The 27954-nt window shown below is 44.0% G+C and overlaps 1 protein-coding gene across 1 annotated transcript; it reads left to right on the top strand.

Annotated features, from left to right (window-relative positions):
* The first annotated feature begins 3 nt into the window (after nt 1-3).
* On the top strand, nt 4-27954 carry EXOC5 (exocyst complex component 5). Its single transcript, XM_066629806.1, has 18 exons — nt 4-159; nt 5564-5658; nt 6370-6517; nt 6733-6927; nt 11459-11523; nt 15216-15244; nt 15358-15467; nt 16978-17022; nt 17146-17286; nt 17865-17947; nt 19246-19455; nt 20543-20690; nt 21396-21504; nt 22091-22211; nt 24316-24402; nt 24820-24928; nt 26711-26926; nt 27691-27954. Exons 1-18 carry the CDS (start codon nt 43-45, stop codon nt 27877-27879), a joined length of 2217 nt encoding a protein of 738 aa, XP_066485903.1. The 5' UTR covers nt 4-42; the 3' UTR covers nt 27880-27954.

Here is a 27954-nt window from a genome sequence, read left to right as displayed (position 1 = left end):
GGAGGAGCCGCGCTCGGGCGGAGGAAGAGGCGGCTCCAGACAATGGACGAGGCCTGGGGCGGGCGCCGGCCGGGCGGCCTGAGGGGGCGGCAGCAGCCGCGGGACAAGGACGGCGACGGGGGCCTCATGGCGGCGGCGGTGGCGCCCGAGCTCTTCGAGGTGAGGCTCGCCCGGGCGGGCTGGGGGCGGCCGGGCGCCACGGCGGGGGGCGAGGAGACCCTCCCCAGGCCGGTCCTGCCCTGTAGCGAGGGGGCGCCTGCGAAGGGCTTGCCTGCCCCTCACCTGGGCGACAGGTGAGTGCCCAGGGGGCAGGCAGAGCCCAGCCTCCACCTGGGACCAGGGGGGTGTGGTGGGTGGGGAGGCAGTGCCTCCCCACCGGGGTCCTTTGGAAAGCGCCGCTGCCGTGGGAGGCCAAAGGACCCCGGTGGGGAGGCACTGCCTCCCCACCCACCACACCCCCCTGCCTTGGACCCTTCTAGAGAAGAGGAAATGTGGACAGGTGCACCATCTCAAGCCCTTCCATGCTGAGCCGCACCTGCCCAAATCCCCTCTTCCACACCATGCCTCACAGAGCACGGTGCGCACCAGCCTCTTGACATATATTGCAGCGTGACACAGCGTGGAAAGATTGTCTCTGAGAATGTGCAGAGTGCCTTCTTCCAGTTCGCACATTTCGGAGGCGATCACATGGGCACATTCTTGCTCTGCACCTCGTGCCTCACAGAGGGTGCGCACCGGCCTCTTGGCATACATCGCAGTGTGGCAGAGCATGGAAAGGTTGAGAATGTGCAGAGCGCCTTCTTCCAGTCCACACATTTCGGAGGCGACCACATGGGCATATTCTTGCCCTGCACCTCCTTCCTCACAGAGGGTGCGCACTGGCCTCTTGGCATACATCGCAGCGTGACAGAGCATGGAAAGGTTGTCTCTGAGAACATGCAGAGCGCCTTCCAGTCAGCAGAACATGCAGAGCCTTCCAGCCCACACAACTCTGCACATTTCAGAGTTGACCTTATGGGCACATTCTTGCCCTGCATCTCATGCCTCTCAGAGGATGGTGCACAACGGCATACATTGCAGAACAGGGAAAGGTCTCTGAGAATGTTCAGAGCAACCTTTTCTAGTCCACACTACTCCCCACATTTCAGAGGCGACCATATGGGCATGTTCTTGCCCATGCACGTCATGCCTCACTGAGGACGGCGTGCAACGGCCTTTTGGCATACATCGCAGTGTGACAGAGAACAGAAAGGTTGTCTCTGAGAATGGGCAGAGTGCCTTCCAGTCTGCACTGCTCCGCACATTTTGGAGGTGACCACATGGGCACATTCTTGTCGGTGTACTTCATGCCTCACAAAAGGTGGTGTGCAACGGCTTCTTGGCGTACATTGCAGCATGACAAAGCACAGAAAGGTTGTCTGAGAACATGCAGAGCCTTCCAGTCCACACTGCTCCTCACATTTTGGAGGCAATCTCATGTGCACATTCTTGCCCGTGTACCTTGAATCTCATAATTAGGGTGACCAGTTGCAAAGGGGGGACAGAGTGTCACGCACTGTCATACATTGCAGCATGACAGAGCAGAGAAAGATTGTTTATGACAACATGCAGAACCTATCTGCACCACAACAGGACAACATGTGGTCCTATCTGCACCACATTTCAGAAGTGACCACATGGGCACATTCTTGCCCATATACCTTGAACCCTATACTTAGGGTGACCAGGTACAAGAGGGACTGAGTGTCTCTGTCTTTAACCATATCTTTCTGTATGGACGAGGGGATTTTGGCAGGTGCAATTCCACATGGAAGGGTTTAGAAAGGTGCCCCTGCCAACATTCCCCCTTCTCTACAATGGTTACAAGTATAGGCACTCTGTCCCCCTTTGCATCTGGTGACCCTGCTGTTAAAGGCACATCTGAGGGTGTCTGGCAAGAACAAAGAAGTTGACTGTCTCCCCTTGTATCATGCCATGTCCACACAGCCAAACTCATGGCTATGCTAAGCTGCTGCAGGGGTGCCATGATTGGCATGGAATGTGTTTATGAGGGCCACTTTCTTCTGCTTCGCTTTTTGTTTTTGGTGCCAGGGTTCTTGTGCCATAGACCAACTGCAAGTGGGTGGGAGTTCAACTGTTGCAAAGTTGTGAGTTTATCTGCTGGTCTCTCTCCACTCCTGTAGCTGTTAGAGGCTCAGGAGCCCTGCTCCACAAATCACATGATGGCCTGGAGTGCTCTGTGCTTGTTGCCAGAAGAAATGGGCTTCAAACATGCACCAGGGACTAGTTTACACCTCATATTCTTTATGGCTGCTGCACGTATCCCTAATCTTCCTTGCTCCCCTCCTTGTAAAGTGGATCAGTGCTCCTTGTAAAGTGGAGCATGAAACAGTGGATCCATGGAGTTTGATGAAGCTGGGTAAGTTGGAGAAGATGGAGAAGAGGGTCCCTTTTTTATATGCAAGGAGCTCTGAGGTGTGTCTAGAGGAGGAGTTGGCAACCTATGGCTCGCTGGCCAGATCTGACTTGCTACTCAAAGTCATCCAGACAAAACTCGACTTGGGAAGCAAATCTTCCCACCCAGTTTGCCGCGCACTGGAGAGGGCAGGCATCTCTGCCATTCCCTGTCCAATGCATGGCATATTGGGTGGGAAGCTTTGCCCTCTAGCCCAACTCTGTGCAAGCTCATGAACTTAGCAGTCCAGAAGTTTGGTGATGACATGATGATGTCATTGCTGAATGTCCTCACCCTTTGCCTGAAAGGTTGCCAACCTGTGCTCTAGAAGGATGATGGTTTAGGACAGAGGTCTTCAATGGGATGCCACCTCTGGTGCAGCAGGGCTGTCACCACCATTTTGTTTTAAAGCTCAAGTCTTTCACTGTTTGAACAGTAGTCAGAGCTAGAAATCATAGACAAGATAAATTCCTAGATGCGACTTTCAGTTTGTAAGGTTTGCTTTGGCCAAGCCCCCAGACTTTAGAAGACCCCCACCGCCTGCTGTCCCCTGCCATGACTCTCTGTCCACTCTCTGCCTGGTATCACTTCACTTCCTCTTTCTTTTCCTTTATTCTGTGTACGTTGCAGGACACAAGTTACTGAATTTGTAATCTGTGTTTTGTTCTACAACAGAACGCTCAAAGTAACTGACAGTAATAAATATAGTGGTAGAATATATGTCCTGTGAATCTGATGATAGCACGATTCCATTACTCAGTGAAGTGATAACATAAAAAGGCTCTCCCCTGATGTTAGTTGTGATGATGGTTAACTTCTGTTCAGGTGCAGCATGGGGGAAATTATCTGTTCCTATCCTAAACAATTTTACTGGTTCATTAGAAGGAGGATATGGTAGACTAAAAGAGTAAAAATGCAGTGAACTATGAGTCCTTGTTCCTGTTCGTCAAGACAGAATTCACATAGTAAATCACATTATTTTGGGGGTCTTGCTTCAGATATTGTATTGCAACATGTTTTGCAACTGTTCCCCTTTGCCTGGATAAAATAGTTTTGGGTTGCAGCTGGAACTTGTTGAGATAGGATTTTGGACATGAGACTGAGAAATGTGTCCTGAGCATGCATTCTGGAGCATGCATTTTGGTATCTCAGGGTCCAGTGGAGTTCTGTGTTATTAACAAATTTGTGGAGTGTGGAATGGTTTCAAAGTGGACTGTCAAATGGTGTGTTAAATCCAGGCCTTGCTATGCTTGGCCAGTAAACTAAACAAACTTGCAGTGCCGCTTTCCTGCTGTGTGGTGGGAAGTAACTTGTATATCTAGTCATGTAACTTATTCCAAGATGTTATATCTGTCAAGGTTATCAAAATGAAGGGAGATGAGTATCATTCTGGTACCTCCATGCATTTTGAAACAGGCACAGCTGGCTTGCTACTGGTATTCTCATTTTTTAAAAAAACTTTCTATCTCTTGTTGGTAAGCTAGATTTTTGTATTGGGTAGAAGAAACCACATTCAGCAATCACTTTGCTGCTTTGTAGTTCTCTCTTGCCCTCTTGTATACACAACACACTTTTCCTCTGTTGAAAGCATTTTATGTTGTACTTTAAATTAAAAATTTATTGGATACATTTCTGATTCATAGTTTTACCACTTTGCATAGAACTGGTCTGACTGTAATATTCACAATGCAAAGAACTGGACAGGGACATAGAGGAGAGTGTCTTATTGCTCACAGGGCCAAATGACCACAAATAGTGATATAAAATGGAGATGAGCTTGGAGACTTATGAGTGATGGGGTGGGTCACATAGTACTGGAGAAATAGGTAGTGAGTCTGTGGAAAGTGTTGAAAAATATGGGGAAATGTGGCCCCAGTGTGAAATGAGGTACTGAATGTGATGGACCCATCTTAAGCTGATTTGGCAGGCAGTGATTTGATAGCGACTTGATAATACATAGACCTATCAGCGTATGTGTAAAGGGAGAATGTGGGGTATGGATAGTATACAAGGGAAAGAGGGTTTAAGATAAAGCCAAGGTTTTGAGCCTGTCAACAGTGTGTATGGTGACACTGTCAGTGGGAGAAAATATGAGAAGTTCAGTTTTGGACATATTGAACTTGAGAAGATTATGTTGAAGCAGAAGGTATCAGACAAGAGATACAGCATTGGATCAAAGGAGAAAAGTTTCTGGGGAAAAGAGGTAGAGCTCAGAATTATTCCTTTACAGATGGTAGTGAAAGTCATGGATTTGATGAGGTTACCTAAGGACAGCATTTATAGAGTGAGTGTAGCAGGAGACCAAGAACAGAGATCAGAGGGACCCTGACAGAGAGAGGGAAGGTTCTCCACCTGTGGAAGCCTTGAAAGAGTGATTAGGCATGTAGTAGAAGAATTTGCTGAGGTCAGATTCAGTTCTTATGATCCTTGAAGGAAATTCCTTGGAAAACAGAAAGGATGGTGGTGTTCAACTTGTGGAGTTGCTTTGCATGGAATCAACCTTCTAGCCCAGCACTATTGACTGACAGCAGTTCTCTAGGGTCTGGAGCAGAGACCTTTATCCTGGCGTCCTTTAACAGGAGATGTCTGAATCATAGGTTCTATCACATAGTCATGACCCCTCTGTCCATAAGGAACAGTATGGCAAGAAGGTGCGGAGGCAAGAGTTAAGCAGGTGATAGAGGAGGCCAGTAGGATATCAGCATAAGCGAAGGAATAACTAGAACCCTTTTGCTTTATTTAGCCTCTCCTTGAGCTGAGAGAGAAGGGCACTGTGTACAGCATGTGAACATCACTGTTGTGTGATAATACTGTTGAATTTGTTGGAGTTGGGCCTGACAGAGTTTTAATCTGAATGAAAAGTCCCTGGAGTGTCAAAGATTGGGAACCTCTTTTCACAGGCCAGGGTTCTGTAACCCTTGAATGAGGTGATTACCATTTTTAGAGTCCCTAATGTTTAGATTAGGTGTGCAAATTGAAATGTGCCATTGGTCCCATTATTATAAAGCACGTTTTGCAGAAGGAGCTTTTCACCACTTGGTTGTAGAAGTATAAGCAGTATACATCTCTTACCTGCTGTGGCTTCCTAAAAGTCTGTTTGTTTGTTAGGAACCCTTTGTGGCTGATGAGTACATTGAACGCCTGGCCTGGAGGACTCCTGGCGGAGGTTCCCGAGGTGGTGTGGAAGCTTTTGACCCCAAAAGGTAAAAGTCAGCAATTTAATCCACCCGTACAATGCATACTTTTAACCATCTTTGTCAAAGAATCTGCTCTGTGCAACTCAACTAAGGACGCAATCCTAATCTGCGCTGTATCCAACACAGGTTTCGTGCAGCCCAGGGCACAGTTCAAGAGTCAGGGGAGTTCAGTCCCCTTATCCCTAGTACCGCCCCAGGCAGTCCTATGGGGCTACTGGGATCTATGCCATGATTTTGTGGGCACAGCTCCAAGCAACCCAAGTAATGCCATTCAGGCTAGGGATAGGGGTTGGGATCTGGCTTGCACCACTGCAGCTTTTGGTTCAGCAATCATGTCATCATGGTGCTGAACTTCTGGGTTGCCAAGCACCTGGAAGCAGCTATGTGCTGCTTGCCTTGGGAGGCAAAACCTGGGTGGCGTTACCATTCCTTGTCTGGTGCGCGGCAAACTGGTTGGGAGGCTTTGCCACTCAAGCCAAGCTCTGCGCAGGCTGTATAACTCTGCCTAAAGGACCAGATCTGGCCTGGGGGCCATAGGTTGCTGATTCCTGCTTTGTAGCAAGCTTTGGATTCAGAATGAAATTCTTAATCACTTCAGTCTTCTTAATTCCAGCTAGTGACTTTTACCCAGATCTTGTCCTTAAAAGTTACTTTTCCATTCAATGTTGTCTCAAAAAAAGATTTTGCATACTTAAGTCTTTTTAAAAAATCTGTTAGATTACAAGAAGAATTTGTAAATCATATCAATGAACTGAAGCTGTTGGATGAACGAATTCAGAGAAGGGTGGAAAAGTTAGAGCAGCAAGTCCAGCGAGAAGCCAAGGAATTTGCCAAGAAAGTTCAAGAGCTACAGAAAAGCAACCAGGTATGCACTAAAAACACAGTCAGTGCTTTTACAGAAGAATTTCATGCTGAAGTGTATCCTAAGATTGTACTTCACTGAATGTTTGACGTAGATATTCACTCTCCATCTCTTCTCCCCCCCCCCTGGCTTCTGTGCTTTTTGTTCTTTGCATCGTTTGAATAGCTTGACTTTCTTTAATTATGGTAAACACAATTGCTATGTTCATCCTCTCCCAGGTGGCCTTCCAACACTTCCAGGAGCTGGATGAGCATGTCAGCTATGTGGCAACTAAAGTCTGTCACCTTGGTGACCTGCTGGAGGGGGTAAACACGCCAAGGCAACGGCTAGTGGAGGCTCATAAATTGATGAAATACTTTAATGAGTTTCTAGATGGAGAGCTGAAATCTGATGTTTTCACCAACCCTGAAAAGGTAAGATCCATCAGTCAGGGCTGAATGAAGTTGCACACCAGAAGCTGAGTTGCCCTAATTACAACTTGCTGTAATTTTTCAATGGTCTGACTCACTGGTGAGTTACTTGGATTGTTCTGGAATGCAGTTTAGCTTCCTTTGCCTGCAGATTCAGCCATCTGCAGCTTGGTCAGTGCTGTCACTTTTTCATTTTGCAAAATCATAAGCAATTTGGAAGAATGCTGAGAGAGTGACTTTTTAGAATACTTTGGTAATCTCTTGTGTGTTTTTCTTCTTTTTCTTCTGAACCTCTTGCTCTCTCATTTTTCTCACTTATGAATGAATTTTTCCCCCCATGTGGCTTTTGAAAAGTTTTTCTTTGTAGAGGTAAGTATTATCAGGATTTGTATTTTTGCTCCACATTTTTCTGTGAACATAAGAGCCCCGCTGGATCAGGTCAAAAGCCCATCTAGTCCAGCTTTGTGTATCTCGCAGTGCCTCATCAAATGCTTCAGGGAGCACACAAGACAACAAGATACAACCTTCATCTTGGTACCCTCCCCTGTCTCTGGCATTCTGAGGTAGCCTTCTTCTAAAATCAGGACCTTGCACACACCTGTCTGACTTGTTACCCATGATGGCCTTTTCCGCCAGAAATTTGTCCAGTCCCCTCTTAAAGGCCTCTAGGCAAGATGCCATCACCACTTCCTGTGGCAAGGAGTTCCACAGACTAATTACACTCTGAGTAAATAAATATTTTCTTTTTTCTATCCCAACTCTCCCAACACTCAATTTTAGTGGGAGTTTAATGAACGCACTACTACCCTTTCTCCTGGGTGGCATACAAGAGAACTGAGTTGCTTTATTAAAACAAATTCTGCAATTGGGGTGTTTCTCTATCCCTCTCTCTTCTGGTGAATATATTATGATTTTAAACCAGGGTATCAGAGCCCCACTGAATCAGTTTCAATAGCCCAAGAATCTGGGCTGTGCCTTGCAGAGGGAGAGGGGGTCACAGGACCTGAAGCGGCACTACATGGCACACGGATAAGGGAATGTTTGTTTACCTTGGGGCTGCATTGTGCTGCATCAGTGCTGGAATGTTGGATAGATTGGGCCCTTGGTCTATTAGTTTCAATTACCCTAAGGATTTTGTAGTCATTACAGTATTAATTGGCCTGCATGTGAAACTAATATTGGGTCCTTTTGTCGTTTTAGAATATCAGTAGTTCAAGCGTCCTTTCTTGAGTTGGCTATTTTACCTGACATTAATTGTGCTTTTCTCCCTATTTTATAATGTTGGTTATCTTGGATAGTGATTAGAAAGGCAGGGTATAAGTCTTTCCAGTAATAATAATAATACATTTGCCTGTTTTTTTTGGTTTTTTTTGCATTTACGTACCAGTAATGTATTGGGTTTATCCTTGGAAATAAATATTTTATTTCCATATAGCTCTCTCTGTCTTTTATGATTCTTTAATTGAATTCATTTTTTTCTTGTTGCTGAAAACTTTTGATTTTTGATTGTTTTCTTTGTAATTTTATAGATTATTTGTCTCTAACCTGATCCATCATATTCTTTGTATTTTTCTCTATAAGGGACGCTTAAATTATAAAACTGCTGTTTCATTAATTCCTTAGTTTTGTCTTGTATAATAAGAAAACCACTTGCTGGTGTTATAATAATCCTAGAAATTCTTCTGCATATTTCCCCTTTGCCATCCTATCCTCTTATAGCAATTTTTAACTTTCCCTGAGGTAATCTTTGAAAATGTGTGTATTTAACAGATTGAAGTAACGTTATGTATAACAAGTTGTATGTAATGTGTTGCCGTCACTGCTCTGAATGGCTCCAAAGGCAAGTGGGAGGGGCTGCTTATGTGGTGTGTTGTGCTGCATGCTGTACTTAAACACCCCCCCAGCTACGCTACTGGCTTCACTGGCCATACCAGGCTGCTTCACTCAGGACCACGGACTAGAATTTTGCAGTAGCTCTTCTGTGCATTTAATTTGTTTTACTTCTAACATTTTGACTTGGTTTCAGTTAAAGCTTTCCTTCATGTAAGCCCAAGGCCAGATCTTCAATGGAATTAATTTAACATTTTCTCCTTTTCAAAAAACTTAAGAATGCACTCTGTGTTAAACTCCCAGGCATATAATTTTGAGGAACATAAGGAAGCCAAATGTTGTCCCTGAACTCTCTGCGAGGGCTTCAGTAGACTTTGCCTTCAGACTTACTAGCGAGCCATTGTACTTAACTTTTATCTCATCTTTTGCTGTTGAGTAATGACTAAGGCAACAACTGTGCTAGAAGGAGCAGCTGTTTTTTTCAGATGGAAGACTCTGGGGTGGGAACTTCCCACAAAACTATTAGTGCAGTCCTGACACATGCAGGATGGGAGAAGCTCATATGATGAGCTAGAAAGTTAGGAAATTACTTGCACATTTTTTTAATGGTAAGTACTCCTTGTCCTCACATGTTTGAGTTTGACATCTGTCCCTATGGCAATAGAATGGGGTTTGATTACCCCAGTCAGATTTATTAAGGGGGGGGGCAATGTTGGCAAACAACTTCTTTGTAGAAAGTAGCAGCTTGGTTAAGACATCATTTAATTAAAGATGCTGAGATGCCTGAATTTCCAAGCTGTGTTTTGCAGTTGTCCAGTGTAAACCAGAATCAAACATAAGAACAGCCCCACTGGATCAGGCCATAGGCCCATCTAGTCCAGCTTCCTGTATCTCACAGCGGCCCACCAAATGCCCCAGGGAGCACACCAGATAACAAGAGACCTCATTCTGGTGCCCTCCCTTGCATCTGGCATTCTGACATAACCCATTTCTAAAATCAAGAGGTTGCATATACACATCATGGCTTGTAATCGTTAATGGATTTTTCCTCCAGAAACTTGTCCAATCCCCTTTTAAAGGCGTCCAGGCCAGACGCCATCACCACATCCTGTGGCAAGGGGTTCCACAGACCAACCACACACTGAGTAAAGAAATATTTTCTTTTGTCTGTTCTGACTCTCCCAACACTCTCCCAACACTCTCACAACATTTTAGTGAATGTCCCCTGGTTCTGGTGTTATGTGAGAGTGTAAAGAGCATCTCTCTATTAAAATGATTTGAGATAATGTCAGAAGCAACAAAGTGTAGTTTATGCTGCTGTTCTGCCTCTGAATCCCTCCTGCACTGTAGAAATGAGAATGCTGAACACATAGAAGCTGAACACAAAGAAGCAGCTCTAAATGATGGCTTGCTTGCTGTTATGCTGTGGAAGCTCAAAACATGGTTTGAGCCCTTCATTATAGTTTCCGCAAACCATTGTTTGGCAGGATGTTTGAACTGAGTCTGTGGTCTTGAAGTCCTCTGCAATACATCATCCCACAAAAGTTGGTGACACAGCTTGGCGATGCTACCAGGGGGTGGCATCAGCAGTGTGCAAAGTGAATTTGACACTTCCATCACAGCATGAATGTGATGCATCCTTTTTCCAAGGGCTACTTCCATGTTGCTTTGTGTCTGTGGGTATGCACACTCTCCCCCAAAGACACACAGACACCATCAAGTGATAAGTGTGCATATGAGTGCATTTCAGCATTTTTCCCTTGAGATGTACAAATTGCAAGGCTGATTACCCCCGTTCCTGCATCTTTTTAAGGAGCAAGTTCCTAGGAATACATGTGTGTGCATTTCTCACATGTGTTTTTCTTGTATACTAGCATGCATGTACATTTTTTATTCTGAGAGGCATATCTGCATGTAAAAAATAACATAATTATCCCTAACATAATAAACAATTCAACTTTTAAGTTCATGGTAAATTTCACCAAACCTTGATTTGGAGAGTTTTTCCATGAGGGATCCATTTTGAACTGAATCCTGTAGGCTGGAACTGGTTTGAAACAGATCTGGATGTGGATCTTTGAATTTGGTGACCTCATGAGTCATCCCTGTGTTCATGGCTTGGAGGCTTCATTCTCACCTGCAGCCTTCATTTCCAGGAATGGAGCACTCTGAGCCCAATCCTATGCTTGTCTACTCAGAAGTAAGTCCCATATTCTTCAGTGGGTCTTACCCTTAGGCAAGAGTGCATAGGATTACAGCCTCAGCTGTCTCAGCTCTGGAAATGAATGCAAGGTGTGTATGGAAGAACTTAATTCTTTGTGTGGACACAGTAGCAGGATCTGAGACCTTCAGTTGCAGTTACCGTCAGAGACCTTCAGGATATCTGCGTCCTGAATCAGGATATAACCCTGATCTGGATATAATCTAGTGATTGCAGTTTAGTGAGTAAGAGCAGGTAGCTATGAGTTAAAGTAAATCCTTACTGAAGTTGGTTTTGAGAGTGATTTTGCAACGTGAGAAGTTTCAGATTATGGATCAGTAGTAGATGCATTATGTTGCCCCCTGGAAAGATTTCAGGTTTTTTTAAAAAAATAAGCAGCCTATATTATTTCTGTATATTGATGGGGACATTGAGAAATGGTGTCAGTTTTGGAGAGCAAGTGATGTACTGTCTCTTATAGAAAAATATCTCTTTTCCCTGTAGATTGAAGAAGCAGCGGATATTATCCAGAAACTGCATCTGATCGCACAGGAATTACCTTTTGACAGGTAAAGTGTGACTAACAAATTGTCTTTTGATGAAAGACAATTGATGAAAGACTCTTTCTACTGGATATCAGCTGATTTCTAATAGTTTTTTTTAAAATGTGAAATACAATTGTAAGTTGTGAGCTGACATTGCAAGGGCATAGCACATTTCAAGTGGGAAACTACATTTTAAAAATATATATTGCTATAACTAGCTGCCCACACTCTGCTTAGTGACTTTTTCCTGTGCCGTGTCCATTGTAATTGAATTCTTCATTCACTGAGCCTGCAGACTTCACAGATCCTTTTTTTGTTTTATTTCCTATCCCATCCTTTCTCCAAAGAGCTCAGGGTGACCTGTGTGGTCTCTTTTCTCCCCCCGCCCCACCTTTATCTGCACAGCAACCTTGTGATGTATGTGTGACGGAGAATTGACTGGCCCAAAGTGACATGGTCAGTTTCATGGTTGGTGTGGGGAATTGCACCCAGATGCCCCCCCCATCTCTCCAACCCCTATTCACTGCAGCCCTCTAGCTTTCCTGGAAACAGGCTAAAGGGACTGAGTGCCTTCTCTTCCATGGCCTGTTGCATCTCTTCCTTCAACGTACTGGGGCCAGCTGTTTTACCAACATACCACTATTTTTTTAAAGGGTTTATTTAACTTTTATCTTCATTTTTTTATTCATTTTTGTGACTGTGTCTTCATTTTTGTGCCTTCATTATTGTGACTGTTATAGTAAGCTGTCTACTCTGTTCTTTGGAACTCTGTTTTGAAGGCCTCAGGGCAGCAAATTTCAACCAGGTTAATGTGAACGGTCTGCAGGTGTGCCAAGGGAGTTTGGGGGAGGGTCATTTATTATTAGGACCATAGGAGGGTGTGAGCCCAGGTGCATTGTAGTGTACCTTCTCAATTGTAAAAAATGAATGGTTCCTTGACCATTTTTATGCCTTGTCAGTGTCCTGTGAGTTGAAAAAGTTTGAAAATCTCTACCTTAGGGTATCCCCTGGAGTCCAAAGCAGTATTGATCAGATAGCTATGCCGTTGGCTGCAGAGAGAAGGTGAACTGCACCACTCGTCAAGAGGATGCAGAGAGTAGAAACCACCAGGCACTAAAAATTGGCTATAGATGTTCTCTATTCGGGAACCTACAGTTAAGATATAGGGAAGAAACTACCTAGTTTGACTTGCTGTCTAGAACAGGGGTGTCAAACTTGTTTCATACAGGCGGCCGAATAGCATTCATCATGCCTGCTGAGAGCCGGAAGTGATGTCATGAGGCAGGAAGTGATGTCATTAAACAGGTCATAATAAAAAATAAGCACTTTTTCTCACTTAGGAACTCATTAGCTGCAAATGACAGAAGAGAAAATAAAATCTTGATCATATTTCAAGTTACGGGAGAGCCCAGTTTTCATGTGGGCTGCCCTTTCAGAAGTAACACCTTAGCAGTGCTCAGCAACTGAGGGCCTGAGGGCCAGATATTATTATTGTTATTGTTATTGTTATTGTTATTGTTATTATTAATATTAATATTAATATTAATATTAATATTAATATTAATATTAATATTAATATTAATATTAATATTAATATTAATATTAATATTAATATTATTAACAACAACAGGTATTTATATACCGCCTTTTCTTGGTCTTTATTCAAGACTTTATTCAAGGCGGTTTACATAGGCAGGCTTATCTAAATCCCTTATTAAATAGGGATTTTTTACAATTGAAAGAAGGTTCTTTCTTTCAAGAACCACTACATTCAGGTGTTTCATTCGATCTGGCTTCATATTCTGGCCTCCATCCTCCCACGCTCAGAGCAGATGGAATAGCTCGGCTTCAGCTTGTCAGCTGCTTCAAGGTCACACGGTGCCGGTGGCCTCGAACTGGCGACCTTGTGGATTTTATCTTCAGGCAGACGGAGGCTCTACCCTCTAGACCAGACCTCCTGCCCAGATAAAAAGCCTCCATGGATTGCATCTGGCCCCTAGACCTTTTGTTTGGCACCTATGCTCTAGAAGGTTATTTCATATTTTCTTTGGGAGTGACTTTGAGGAAGAACACACATGTTGGAAACACATTGGGAGTTGCTGGGCAATTGCTTGTTTCCTGCACCTGGTGGCATTCTGCCTTGTGCATTTTCTAGCAGGATCTCTTGAGCCTGCAGCATGACATATTTCTCCTTGCAACGTGCAAGGAGGCAGGTTAGTCACTCTAGTTAAAACTCTATAGATGTCAAACTAAAGCTTAGCTTGAGTAGCTTCCCTAGTGAGTCTCTGGTTTGAAGAGATACTCGAACACTTGTCTCCCAGGTGTGACTCTTTACCTGTGGGCTGTAGTGTTTCATTTCCTGCTAACTGTGGCTGTCAAAGCCACTTCATACATTAGGACAGTAGTTCCCAAAGTGCGCTGCAGCAGCTAAGGCACTGCGACAAACTCACTGGGGCGCCGCAGAATGTCCCCAGCAGCCTCTTTTTACCAGTTCTCCCGAGCGCTGCCATCTTGAATCATGCAATCCAAGATCCAGGAGAACCAGGAAGAAGAGGCCACCATAAAAGAAGGGCACCGTGACCACAGTAAGTTTGGGAACTGCTACATTAGGCCATAACAAACCTGCGTTGTGTCTTGTTGTGTTCTCCCTGAAGCACTTGGTGGGCCGCTGTGAGATACAGGAAGCTGGACTAGATGGGCCTATGGCCTGATCCAGTGGGGCCGTTCTTATGTTCTTAAACTACAATTCCCAGGAGGCCTTGCAGGTCTTGTTATCTGGTGTGCTCCCTGGGGCATTTGGTGGGCTGCTGTGAGATACAGGAAGCTGGACTAGATGGGCCTATGGCCTGATCCAGTGGGGCTGTTCTTATGTTCTTAAACTACAATTCCCAGGAGGCCTTGCAGGTCTTGTTATCTGGTGTGCTCCCTGGGGCATTTGGTGGGCTGCTGTGAGATACAGGAAGCTGGACTAGATGGGCCTATGGCCTGTTCCAGCAGGGCTCTTCTTATGTTCTTCTGTTCTTAAGTGTACACTTCATGCCACCAATCCAATCTTTCTAGATCACTTGTTCCCAGCCCATGGTCTGCGTGACCCTGAGAAGTGGTCTACGAGGCTTCAGGAACAAAAATAGCCTTCAATCCCTTCCAGCACTTCACTGAGCGAGCTGTGAGCACTTTGTGAGCGAGCTTCTCACAAACCACCAGAGAGGATGGAAAAAGGAATGCCTGCAGCTGGCACTGAAGTGTCTGCTGTGGCTGTGGACGGTCCATTCTCCACCCTCTCTGGTAGTCCGTGGGGAGCACAAAGCTTGGAAGATTCCTCCACACAAACCACCAGAGATGAGAATGGACCGCCCATATCCGCAGCTGGCAACAAAAGCAGCAACCCACAAATCTCTGTTTAAAATATGATAAATCTCTAAGACATCTCTAATTACAAATTTAATTGCATTTGCAGGGGGTGGGGATTGCATATAATCTGCAATAATTCCAATTTTTGCATCAGTGGCCTGTGGGCTCCAAAAGGTTGGGAACTGCTGTTCTAGAGTGTGACCTTACGGTACTATTGTCTGGAAAAATGCTCATTGCATTCTTGCTGCATTTTTGGATATATGCTTAAAACTTCTTGGGTGTATGCCAGAAATTGTGGTGTGTGAAGCGCTCTTGACTGTGTTCTTCTAAGGCATGGGTTGTAATTTAATGTTGTTTATCAACAGGTTTTCAGAAGTAAAATCCAAAATAGCAAGTAAGTTTCCCTCTCTGCTGTCCTTGGTTTGTTCTAATCAACTTGAAGAAATGCCTGTTTCTCCTGCTTCGCCAGCACTTAAATTTGTTGTTTTTCCCTTTCTTCACACTTAGGTAAGTACCATGATTTAGAGTGCCAACTGATCCAGGAGTTTACCAATGCACAGAGAAGGGGGCAGATCTCCAGGATGAGAGAAGTCGCTGCAGTCTTGCTTCACTTTAAGGTAAGAAGCAAGCCTCTAACCTGCAAACACAATTTGAGGAAAGGTTTCTGACCTAGAAATATCTGAATGGTTTTGCCTCAAAACGGGACCTACGAGTTGCTGTGATTCCCCCCCCCCGAAGACTGTGCAGCCATTGTTAATCCACCCAGATGACTCTGCTGTAGCAAGCTGTTCCCAGCCATTAAACTGCCTCACATTGTTGCTGGAAAAAAGTTATTTATTTTGCCCCCATGTGACTATTACGTCCGTTTTCCTGTGCAGTTGGAAGTTGCGCTATGTTATGTTCATCAGTGAATTGTTACTGCAGGACGCACCACAAGTCCATCTTTTTCTACACATACAATTTTTGTAAAACCCACGTGGTTTCCAGTGGTTTTTTAAAAACTTTTTTCCTCATTGGAGGCTGCATAGTCCTCCTTTTTAGCATATCTCTAGCAAAATGACCCGTCCCCCCAAATCAGTGGAAATAAATGCCAGTAATATTTCTTTTTAGGCATTTTGTATATAAAGGCCCAGGACCTACCTGAGTGACAGCCTCCTTCTGCTGTCTCATAGTGATTGACAGAGAACTCCCTGTCACTAAAACATTTGTATGAGAGTTCAAAACAGTGAGGCTCACAGCTGCCCCCCTTTTTCTTTTAGAGAATTTTTAAATAGACCTTTTTTTTTTTTTAGAGGAATTCCAGGTCTTAAAACTGCGCATCCTTTGAAAGTAGTTGTAAGATCATCTACTTGGGATGAATTCAGTGGTGGTGGCTAAACCTTGTTGGGAGAGGGGCAGAGCATGTAAATTCTACTCTAGTGGAGCAGTTTGGAAAACCCCAATATTGTATATTAAAGGGTTGGGGGAGGAGGAGGAGGAATGTAATGTAATTAGTGATCTTGCCCAAATACGTTGTTGGCAACCTTCAGTCTCGAGAGACTATGGTATTGCGCTCTGAAAGGTGGTTTTGGAACATCGTCTAGTGTGACTGAAAAGGCCAATTCGGGAGTGACAATCCCTTCCACAACGGGAGCAAGTGCAGTCTGTCCCTGGTCTGTCTCCCTGGCTATGGGCCTTCCTTCTTTGCCTCTTAGCCTCAGACTGTTGGCCAAGTGTCTCTTCAAACTGGGAAAGGCCATGCTGCACAGCCTGCCTCCAAATGGGCCGCTCAGAGGCCAGGGTTTCCCACTTGTTGAGGTCCACTCCTAAGGCCTTCAGATCCCTCTTGCAGATGTCCTTGGATCGCAGCTGTGGTCTACCTGTAGGGCGCTTTCCTTGCAGGAGTTATCCATAGAGGAGATCCTTTGGGATCCGGCCATCATCCATTCTCACGACATGACCGAGCCAACGCAGGCTTCTCTGTTTCAGCAGTGCATACATGCTAGGGATTCCAGCTTGTTCCAGGACTGTGTTGTTAGGAACTTTGTCCTGCCAGGTGATGCCGAGAATGCGTCGGAGGCATACAACTTGGCACATTCATTAACAGTAGTCAAAACATGCCTGAATTATGATCTCCTTTTTCCATAGGGCTATTCCCATTGTGTTGATGTATATATAAAACAATGCCAAGAGGTAAGATTTGGCTTTATTTTTAAATCAGATTTGCAAAGAATGCATACACAAAAAATTGGTATGTGTGTAACTGTGAACATCTTGATGATAGAAATTCTATCTTCAATATTTCGTATTATCTAGGGTGCCTACTTGAGGGATGATATATTTGAAGATACAGCTTTTCTCTGCCAGAGTGTGAACAAACAGGTTGGGGATATATTTAGCAGTCCAGAGACGGTAATCGCCAAACTTATTCAGAATATCTTCGAAATCAGACTTCAGGTGATAAAAAATTTCATGTTTTTAAAAGGAAGTGTTTGAAAGTTCTTGGCTTGTTCTTAGATACTTTTAATAGAACATTTTGTGTTTTTGAAGTTTGCCACAAATATAATGCTTGCTTTTTGTAAAGTTCATAGTATTGATGATCTTCTGTAGATATCTATCTGGTGTGTAGTTATGGCTCTGCATTGCCTATTCTTTGCCCTTTGTCTGTGTCACATTAGTCATGTGTGCTGAATATTGTTGTGGTGATTGAGTTCAAATTCGAACTTGGTTGTGGATTCACTGGGCAGCCTTAAACAATTTCGATTTGATTTGATTTAGGTTAGATGGGTTAGGTTAGGTTTGATTTGGATTAGATTTAGGTTAGATTTGAGCTGCACAAAAACAAAGCAGTTGATTTGAAATTGAGACAGGGTGCTGTTGGCGTAGATTATTACAGAAGCTGTGCTTTTTAAAAAGCATCAGTTGACTTAGATAAGAGTTTCCCAACACTTGGCTTACATGCTAGTGAATGTGTTCAAGATGCCTGCATTCTTGAGAGAAATAAATAACTGGAAATGTTGGCCTTCATTTCACAGGGTTATATAAGAGACCAGTTGGAAGAACATAAGAAGTCGGATGCTGAACAGTATCTCCAGAGCCTCTATGAGCTCTATACGAGGTGGGTGAGACTGAGGAGTTTGGCTTTCTGAAGCGTTGCACTTGCAACCGTGAAGGCCCCAGTAGGCATGCATACTTGCATTTATATACTTAATTAAAACATCTCTGCTTTGCCTCTTGTTCTAAATGGCTTATAATCAATCATACAACTCAGTACAAAGCTATGGCAGTGTGATGGCTAAGAAAGCTCAGTGGCTCTGCTCAGGAACCTGGGTAAACTCTTGAGTTGACTCTGCTTAGCCCTGTCCTTGTGCAGCTCCTCTCTCCCTCTGCAGCTCCTCTATCTGTCTTCACGTCATCTAAGAGGATGAGGTTGTTTACATGCTCTTCAGTGTCTGAAGAACAGCAGCAAGCTAAGGAATACTGTTCTTGATGTTGGCTGGGTCCAGATGGAAATGTTGACATATGTTTATGAAGCATTATTTTTCACCAACACCCCGCCAAGAAAGAAAGAAAACCTTCAGATGTGGGGAAGGGGTGACAGAGATGAGGGACAATTGGCCTATATCCATATAGACAAGGGTGAAGTTCAACATGTGAAGATTAATGCCTAATCATGAAATACTAGTATTTATGCTAAATGACCTGGAACACTAACAGCCCCACCTCCAGCACTGATGCAGCTGTGTCAGAAAGGTGCATCCTATGGTGGGGAATGTGTGACCAAAGGCAAAGGAAGTGTAAGTAAACATAATTTTTTTGTTGCATAAGCCTTGGGGCTGCATATTAGTCTCCTTAAAAGGGGTAAGGAGGTTTGCAAAAAAGGGGATAAGATCCAGCATAAGCCATTACCACTGGATCCACCCCCTTTTATCTAACCGCAGGCTCCAAACACATGATTTCAGCTGGACCTGGTCCCTCTGAATGTGATCGGAGCTGTACTCCGATTGAGTCTGGAGGCTCACGTACTGCCTCCTCTACCCTCAGAAGGCCTTCTAAGTCCTGTGGAAGGCTGAAAATCGCAACATCCGGTTGCACTGAGGTTGCATTTGAAGGGTTACAGGGTGCCTGACCCATAGATTTCATTATCCATGGTTTTTGGCATCCACAGGTGTTCCGAGAAAAGAACTCCACAGACGCTGAGGCCCAACTGTATTCTAAATGGAGTGTGCAGTAGTCTCCCATTCCGGGGACTCATGAAGCCCACACCTGCTTAACTTTGGCAGTGCTACAGTTTTGCGTGTGCCTAGACCACCCACAGCACTCACTAAGTGAACATCACAAAGTGACTGTGTGCCTGCATTTTGCCTCCTACAAATGCATTGTTTCCCTCTCATGCTTTTTTCTCTTAACATAAAGGACGACTAATCTTTCAAGCAAATTGATGGAGTTTAACTTGGGCACTGATAAGCAGACTTTCTTGTCTAAGCTTATCAAATCCATCTTTGCTTCCTACTTGGAGAATTACATTGAGGTGGAAATTGGTTATTTGAGAAGCAGGAGCTCCATGATTTTACAGCGGTATTATGATTCTAAAAACCACCAGAAGAGAGCCATTGGGAGTGGAGGGTGAGTTTACTTTCAGGTCACTTACTATTGTGTTTTTATAATTTAAAATTGCTGTATCCTCACATCAACTTTAAAGGCATATCTGTTAAGAATATCCACAAATAAATTATAAATGTACACAGATACCTGCTGTAGTGATTAGTTACATGTCTAATACATAGTCACAAAGCTAAGCCAAGAATTCTGCAGAGTAGGTCTGTGAAATAATTTAACCCAGTTTTAACACCAGTGTAGTCTGTTCTGAACTTTTCAGAATGTCTTAATTACCCTTTTGAAATATCTGGGGGATGGGGGAGTAAAGGCTACTTTGCACATTACAAAATTAGCAGATATGTTGCATCTGCAGAATATAAGGATTTGGCTCATGGTTTCATGATGATGTTCTGGGAGTAAGAGGAGTTTTCACATTGGTAGCATAGCCCCCAAGATGATCTGTCTGTACTAACCTGGCATACACAGGCAAACCTATGCTTGGCAATAAACAGTAGGTTTGGGGAAGAGTGAGAATAGCAGAGACAGCATCAGATACCTGCCCCAGCTGGATTTATTTTCAGTCTCTATTGCATTGTGTTAGTGTTGTGAGTTACATTGTGGAGTTCTGTCCAAAAGTGGACTACAAATCTACCAAATAAATAGAGCATTGGAGGTGGTTCAACAGAAAGCTGTCATTATCCAACACTAGATACCTGCTCCAGCTGGATTTATTTTTAGCTGGTTTTGTTGGGTTTGTAAGCACTGCAAAAACCTGTTGGACCAGAGATGATAGTAGGATTTTAAAAAATTACAGATGTAGTCCCCCTCCTGCTTTCAGCTTTAACATTGGTTGTCTGTCTCTACCCAAAGAGGTTGGGCAGTTTTGTGTATCATGATGTACAGAGGAAGAGGCCAACCTCTAAGATTTGGCATGTGTAGGATACCTTTATACCTTTGTGAAGCTTCTTTGTTTTGGTGGTACAAGGTATGTTTTTCTGAAGAAATCAAGATACACGGTTGCTGTCTGAAAAGTGTAATGCTGTGTAACTAGCGATTATTCTTTCCATGGCCCAAAGTAACAAGTTGATAAATGTTCCCGTTTGGTGTATTCAAGCATTCAAGACCTCAAAGAAAGGATAAGGCAACGGACAAACCTGCCGTTGGGCCCAAGTATTGATACCCATGGCGAAACTTTCCTGTCCCAGGATGTAGTGGTTAATCTCTTGCAAGAAACTAAGCAGGCTTTTGAAAGGTGCCACAGGGTATGTATACCTCTGGTAGTTTGCCAGGCAAACGGTTCAAGTCCATACTCTCTTCTACACTTGTCAAAATAAGTCATGTTAATTCCTTTAGTTTTTAATGCTTCTTTTGTAAACTGCTTTGAAAACTATTCGTAGTGGGAAAGCAGCATATAAATATTCAGAAGAAATCTGGTTCAGAACATTTTTACTGTCAGGGCTGGAATAAGATTGATGGGAGCGCCAAGATGGCAATCCATTTTGAAGGTCCTTTGGTGTCTGATTATCTCCTGATCCCCTGGTGTGTTTCAGACATGTGTGTAACCCAGATAGCAAGGCCTATCTCGAAGTTTGAAGGAAGGAATGATAGCACTGAGCCTGGAGAGAGGGAGCTAGGTGAGGGACAGGAAATGGTTATTCTTTGAGAGGTGCAAGGAGCTGCATGGGGCCCCAGGGGCAGATAGTACTGCTGAGATTTCAGTGGATGCATCCTGCATGCAGCCGAGTATTTCTCTGCAAACAAAAGGGCAGATAAAATGAAGACTTCGATCTTCAGGACAATAGCAAATAATTTCTGTTTGCATGTTGATTCTGCCCCTTGCTGTGTCCCTGGTTGCATTGGCTTGATTGCACCCATGTGAAGTGCTCTGCACTTGAGATCTCTTCCACAGAATTCTTCTTATCTTGTCTCCAGGGAAGTGCTAACAGATGCTCTCCCTTTTTTAAAAGCTCTCCGATCCTTCAGATTTGCCGAAGAACGCCTTCCGAATTTTCTCTTTGCTCGTAGAATTCTTGTGTATTGAGCACATCGATTATGCTTTGGAAACTGGGCTGGCTGGTAGGTACAAAACTGTTCTTATTTCTCATTAGCTTAACTTAGTTAAAATATATGACAGTTTCATGAAATTTAATTTTTGTAATGACAGCATAACTATCAAGCTTTATATTGTGGACGGTATTAAAAGATAATTTTAGTTCATGGCTGAGCTGGACTAAATTACTCATTTTTATTCTGTATTTATTATGAAATTTGTTAATTCACTATTGCTTTTATGGAAAGGTGGGATATACATCTTTTAAAAAACATAAAATATATTTTAATATTGTATTTTATTTCCAATCTGTCCTGTCCTTTAACCCCAGACAAAGAACAATGCTGGAGAAGGTAATAATCCTCAACAGACAAATGCCAGTGATCAGTTGAATAGGTCCTGTAAAAATAGGTCCATGTTATAGGTCCATGTAAAAAAACCAAAAAACAAAACAGGGCTCCTGATACACCTGCCTTCAAACAGGTTGCAGTCAGTTCCTTTTGATCCCTTGCAGTGATGGCTATTGTTACCTATCATTACTGGTGTTGGTTGGGTAGATTGTCTTAACCCCATTTAATCAATCACTTCATTTGCAATGTATATTCCCTCTAGGTATTCCCTCTCCAGATGCCAAGAATGCAAACCTTTACTTCTTGGATGTTGTGAACCAGGCGAACACCATTTTTCATCTCTTTGACAAGCAATTCAATGACCACCTGATGCCACTAGTCAGGTAGATCACTGTTGTGATCATTTACTTGATCACTGTTGTGTATCTTGGTGGTACAAGGATCTTTGAGTTTGTGTTCTGGCTCATACTTGTTCCTTAATACAGGAAGCAGAGTTATGTCATAGTTCCTCCACTGAGGCTGTATTAAAAGAGCAGAACAAGTAGTCAACCAACTACTAAGAGAGAACAAGATGTATATGAGGGCTTCCTTGCTTCTTGTTTGTTCAAAGTCTAGGCTTACTGCCCAAAGGCTGTCTGTCCTTGTGCACACACTGGTGCGTGTGTCTTCTCCATTATTTATCTCCATGCTTTTGCCACCAGGAGCCCCTTATTCAGTGGTGATGAATACAATACAATACAGGTATTTCTATACTGCCTTTCTTGGTCCTCAGATTTCTCCTTAGACTTTATTCAAGGCGGTTTACATAGGCAGGCAAATTAAATCCCTGTAGGGATTTTTACAATTTGAAAGAAGGTTTCTATCTTTCAAGAAACCACAACATTCAGCTGTTTCTTTCTTGATCTGGTCGCACATTCTGGCCTCCATCCTCCCACGCTCAGAGCAGATGGAATAGCTTGGCTCAGCTTGTCAGCTGCTTCAAGGTCGCACGGGACGGTGGCCTCGAACTGGTGACCTTCGGATGTTATCTTCAGGCAAATGGAGGCTCAACCCTCTAGACCAGACCTCCTGCCCACACACTTTTCCGCACAAAACCTGGGCTATAACTAGAGGTGTGATTTTTTTCAGGGATAATGAAATAAAAACACATAACTGCTTTTTGTGCTTTAAATTTTTGTCAAAAAAAAAAATCTGTGAAAAAATAGAAACAAAAAAATCACACCTCTGGCTCTAACAGAAATTTTAAAGACTAATTTTAATGACAGGAAAAAGGACAACTGAGATAGAAAGCCAAATTTGGAGAAAAGATAAATAGGGTATGTGTCTCTTGATGGAAGGATATAAAAACACAGATTGTATTATTTTCTTCCTTTTTGACCTCTCAGGAACCCATACTAACTTCCCTTGACTTTTGAGCTCACAAACTTTAACTACAGCAATACCCTGAGTTTCATCCACTTGACTTTCATTGCTTTGGTCTTTCAACCTTTCAATTATAATCACACTTCAGATTTCACCCACTTACTTTCCTTTTTTGTCCAGTTTCGTCCAACTGTCCATGATGTTTGTTGACATTCTTATGTTTATTTTTTTCTTTTGGTATACGAGTTTTTAGTTTTGCATGCATCCGCATGTATTATGTAGATATTTTTCGTTTATTATTTTGTCTACTACTATTTTTTGTAGTAGCCAAAATTGCTAGCTAAACAAGGCTCTGCTTTGACATTCATCCATTTTTGACTTTTGTCCATGCTGTGTTCCCTAACTAGATGGAAGTGCAAGGTATTGCTGTATTCCTCTTGACAGTTAGAAACTTGCTCTTATGTTTGAAATTAAATGTGTCTGTTTTTACACGATGTTATCCTGTAAATCATATTGAATATTGTTGTTGGCAACCTTCAGTCACGAAAGACTATGGTATCGCACTCTGAATGGTGGTTCTGGAACAGCGTCTAGTGTGGCTGAAAAGGCCGATTCGGGAGTGACAATCCCTTCCACACTGGGAGCAAGTGTAGTGTGTCCCTGGTCTGTCTGCCTGGCTATGGGCCTTCCTTCTTTGCCTCTCTGCCTTGGTCTGTTGGCCAAGTGTCTCTTCAAACTGGGAAAGGCCATGCTGCACAGCCTGCCTCCAAGTGGGCCGCTCAGAGGCCAGGGTTTCCCACCTGTTGAAGTCCACTCCTAAGGCCTTCAGATCCGTCTTGCAGATGTCCTTCCGACACGTCCCTATTGAATATTGGTGCCTAGGAATATGCAGTATACACCCCTGTACTTTCTAACATCATCCCCAGTTCTTCCCCCCACAATAGTTAAATTGTTCCTTACATAATTGGCTAGCGCAATCTGGATGCAGCATTATGTAAATAATGGGGAAGACAAGCTATCAAATCCTTGCAAATTCAGGTGCATGGATCACAGTATGTTTGCAGTTGATTCATCCATTTGAGATGCACTGTAGATAATGACTTCCCTTCCCTGGATTTATCACAGCTCTTCTCCTAAGCTCTCTGAATGCCTCCAAAAGAAAAAGGATATCACAGAACAAATGGAGGTGAAACTGGACATGGGCATCGATAGGCAAGTGGAGATCTTGTATTTCACTTTCTTTTTTACATCTAACTACTGAAATTGTTGGTCTCTTCTATTGGACAAGTAATGAAAAATTGTAAAGAAAAATTACAGAGATTATGTGTAGAAAAAACCACGGCCACTCATCTTCTCCTCAGGGGATGTGGAGATGGGATAATCTCTAAAGATCTAAACATAAAAGAACATTAGATTTTTAATGCACATTACCTGATAGTGAATGTTTAAACTTATGGAGTGATGGCTGATGCTGCAGCGGCCCACTGGTTCTGGAAGCCTGTGGGGAATAGGTCTGCAGCTCTACTTCACCAGAAGTTGGTGGCAGCTTTGATAAGGGATAGCGTCGACTGGGGCTGGTGAGGCTTAAAGCGCTCTTTAAAATGGCCACCTGGTATTTTAACTTTGAAGGACGCTGAATTGCATGATCGGACAGATGAAGCATATCTTGGCCGCAGAACAAAAGAAGACCGATTTCAAACCAGAAGATGAGAACAATGTTCTAATTCAGTACACTAATGTGAGTAGCTATATATAGATTTGTCCCTGACAAGTGGCGCAGCAGGTAGTGGGAGAGCTTTCTGCCCCCCTGAGCCGCTGACTTCACTTGCTGCATGCATTTTATCAGGCTGGCGCCTCACTTAATAGGCAAATTTCCTCCACTCTTCTAGGCATTCTGACGCATTTCTATTGTGTAGTTCCTGCCTGGGCGAGAACAGTTGTAGCTTCTAAATGCTCAGCATTTCTCATCATTGGTGTCCTGTGGAGCTCGATAAAAATCTTATACCTAGAATTGTAGAGCAGAGCAAGACCTTGCAATAATTTAGTCCAACCCCTTTCCGAAGGCAGGATGTGTCTGTATACGAAGACACATTACTTACTAATGTGGTTTAGTGTTTGCCAAGCCACCCTCCATCCATCTGTAGAGGCTGTAATTCTAGCTATGTGGGAGGATAGAAAATATGTTTTTCATGAAGAAGACCCCTGTTTCAATTCCGGTGGCTGGTGATGGGAAAAACCCTGAAGAGCTGTTGCCAGAGTTAAGCAGTGGTCTGACTCAATGTAGGGTAGTGATTTTCAGTATTTTTCTTCTTATGGTCTTCTCTATGGTCTTTGTCTCTTGCGACCTTTTTTTTCCAGGTGACTCTTCCAGGTACTGTGACTTTGTTTCTAGGGGGACTGTCCCTCTTCCTCCACCAGCTCTGCAAATTCGTTACAACGAACAGTTGCACTAGAAACAGAGCCTCAGAACCTGGAATAGTTTGTCAGCAATTTTCAGCTGCTGTACTCCAAACTTCCCCAGCACAGCAGTTGAAAATTGCTGGAATAGTGTTTATGTCTAGAAGTTCAGTCTGTGGAGTAACACACTCTCCCAACTAGACTGCACCATGTGTACAGAGTAGCCAAAAAGGTATTCCAGAGGGCTAGGATATGATCCTATCTCTATCCTTCGTGATCCTTTGGACCTTGATGACTACTGTCAACAGAACTGCAATTTATTTTTTTAAAAAAATTCAAATGATGTTCAGTCTCAAACATTGGGCATAGCTCTCTCCTGCAGCAACCTGCCTGCATTGCACAAAGTAAGTACAGTACTGACCCCAGGGTTATGATGACCTTGGAAGTGCTCCAAACAGTAGGATAATGATAGTTTTGTAAAAGATAATAGTACAATGATGGCAAAGCTTTTGATCTTGGCATATCAAAAATTCTCAAAATGCTTAACTTGACTGCTGGCATGTCACCCCTCCTTCTGAACAAAAAAGAAACAATTCTGTATGTATTCATTTATTTTTTTAAAAATACAATCCAGTCATGTGTGATGCTACGTATTGTATAAAGAAATGCAAAATAATTACAAAAATGAAATAGAAGTAAAACAAACTCAGTTATTGTTGGATGTCGGTGAACACTAGCGTCTCACCCAAAACGTTGTGGCATGTCAACTTTGACATGCATGTCATAGGTTCCCCATCACTGTAACGGTAGGATAATGAAATTTATTGGAAGTGGAGAGATGGGGGGGAAAGAGAGAATTTTGCATAAAGGGCCCCTGTGGTGAAAACCTAATGACCATTCCTGAGAGCCAGGCCCAGTTCTTTGTAGCCTGGGGACTGCTCTCATGCGGCCACTGTGAGTCTGGCAAAAGAACAGTGGCAACAAGAGAAGACAGGGAGAGGATTTGGTACATCATTGTTTGCCCAGCACCTCTTCAGCTGTGGTCCCTGCTCATACAACGACTTTCTAGCTCGAGCATGCCCTTTTCTCCGTTCTCCTCTCGGCATCCCCACTTGCATTTCAGGCCTGTGCCAAAGTCTGTGCCTATGTCAGGAAGCAAGTGGAAAAGATCAGGCATTCCATGGACGGCAAGAATGTGGACACAGTTCTGATGGAGTTTGGAGTCCGTTTCCATCGGCTCATCCATGAGCACCTGCAGCAGTATTCCTACAGCTGCATGGGGGGCATGTTGGCCATCTGCGACGTAGCTGAGTACCGGAAATGCGCCAAAGAGTTCAAGGTACGTAGTGGCCAGTCTTGCCAGGTGCTGTGTGGGACATGGCACATTGATTCAGTGTCTGTGGGTTAGAGCCTGATCCTGTGGTCTGTGCCACAAGGCACGTTTGCGGGGCTTACCGCCAGGCTCCTGCCAGAGCTGACTCAGCTCCAGCTGGCGCTGAGCCAGCATGCGGTGGGCACCCACATTCTGAAGCTTGGCGGTCTCTGTGACTGCCGGGCTGCGGAACAGGAAATGGGGGCGTGGTCGGAGGCGTGGGGGAGGCGTTCCGGGGGGTGGGGGAGATCCGGATCCGTGGAGCTAAGCTCTGCAGGATCCAAGGCACTCAGGCAGGGCTGCTCGCCCTACATGAGCGCCTTCACTTTAGCGGTGACCAAACAGTTGCTGCTAAAGTGATTAGCCCCATTGTGGGGCTGCTTCCCTTATCCAGGGGAAGGGGATGAACATCCCCTTCTCCCGAGGAGCCTTCCGCAGTAGCGTGGGAGGCTCTGGATCCGGCGGGAGCCCTCTGTGAAGCTGCTGGGTCCCGCAGCTCCGGGCAGCTCAGGATTGGGCTGCCCGGCTCCCTAAAACGGTGGTTTTGCAGTTGTTCAGTGGGGACCATTGAGTGACCTGCCTCTCTGGCTTCCTGTTTTGAGCACAGCACCTTGTGCATTAGCAAAGCACCTTGTGCATTAGCAGTGCTGTGTTTGCACTGACTGTATTGCTAATAAATCTCTGGGTTGTCCTCACCACTGATTTTGCTTTGCATTCTCCCGTTTCTGTAGATTGTGCTGGTCCTGCAGCTGTTTGACACGCTCCATTCCCTCTGCAACCTCCTTGTTGTAGCTCCAGATAACCTGAAGCAGGTTTGCTCAGGGGAGCAGCTGGCCATTCTAGACAAGAACATCCTCCATTCCTTTGTGCAGCTCCGCCTGGACTACAGATCTGCTCGCCTTGGTCGCCACTTCAGCTGAGAGGAGAAGTCAAACCGAGTGTTTACCAGGACTTGGCTTACTAGATAGCGCAGCGGTGGCTTCTGTGGGGAGGGG

Source organism: Tiliqua scincoides, chromosome 1, assembly GCF_035046505.1.
Source record: "Tiliqua scincoides isolate rTilSci1 chromosome 1, rTilSci1.hap2, whole genome shotgun sequence".
Taxonomy (NCBI): Eukaryota; Metazoa; Chordata; class Lepidosauria; order Squamata; family Scincidae; genus Tiliqua; species Tiliqua scincoides.
Note: the sequence above shows the minus strand (reverse complement) of the source record. Positions and strands in the feature narration are given on the sequence as shown.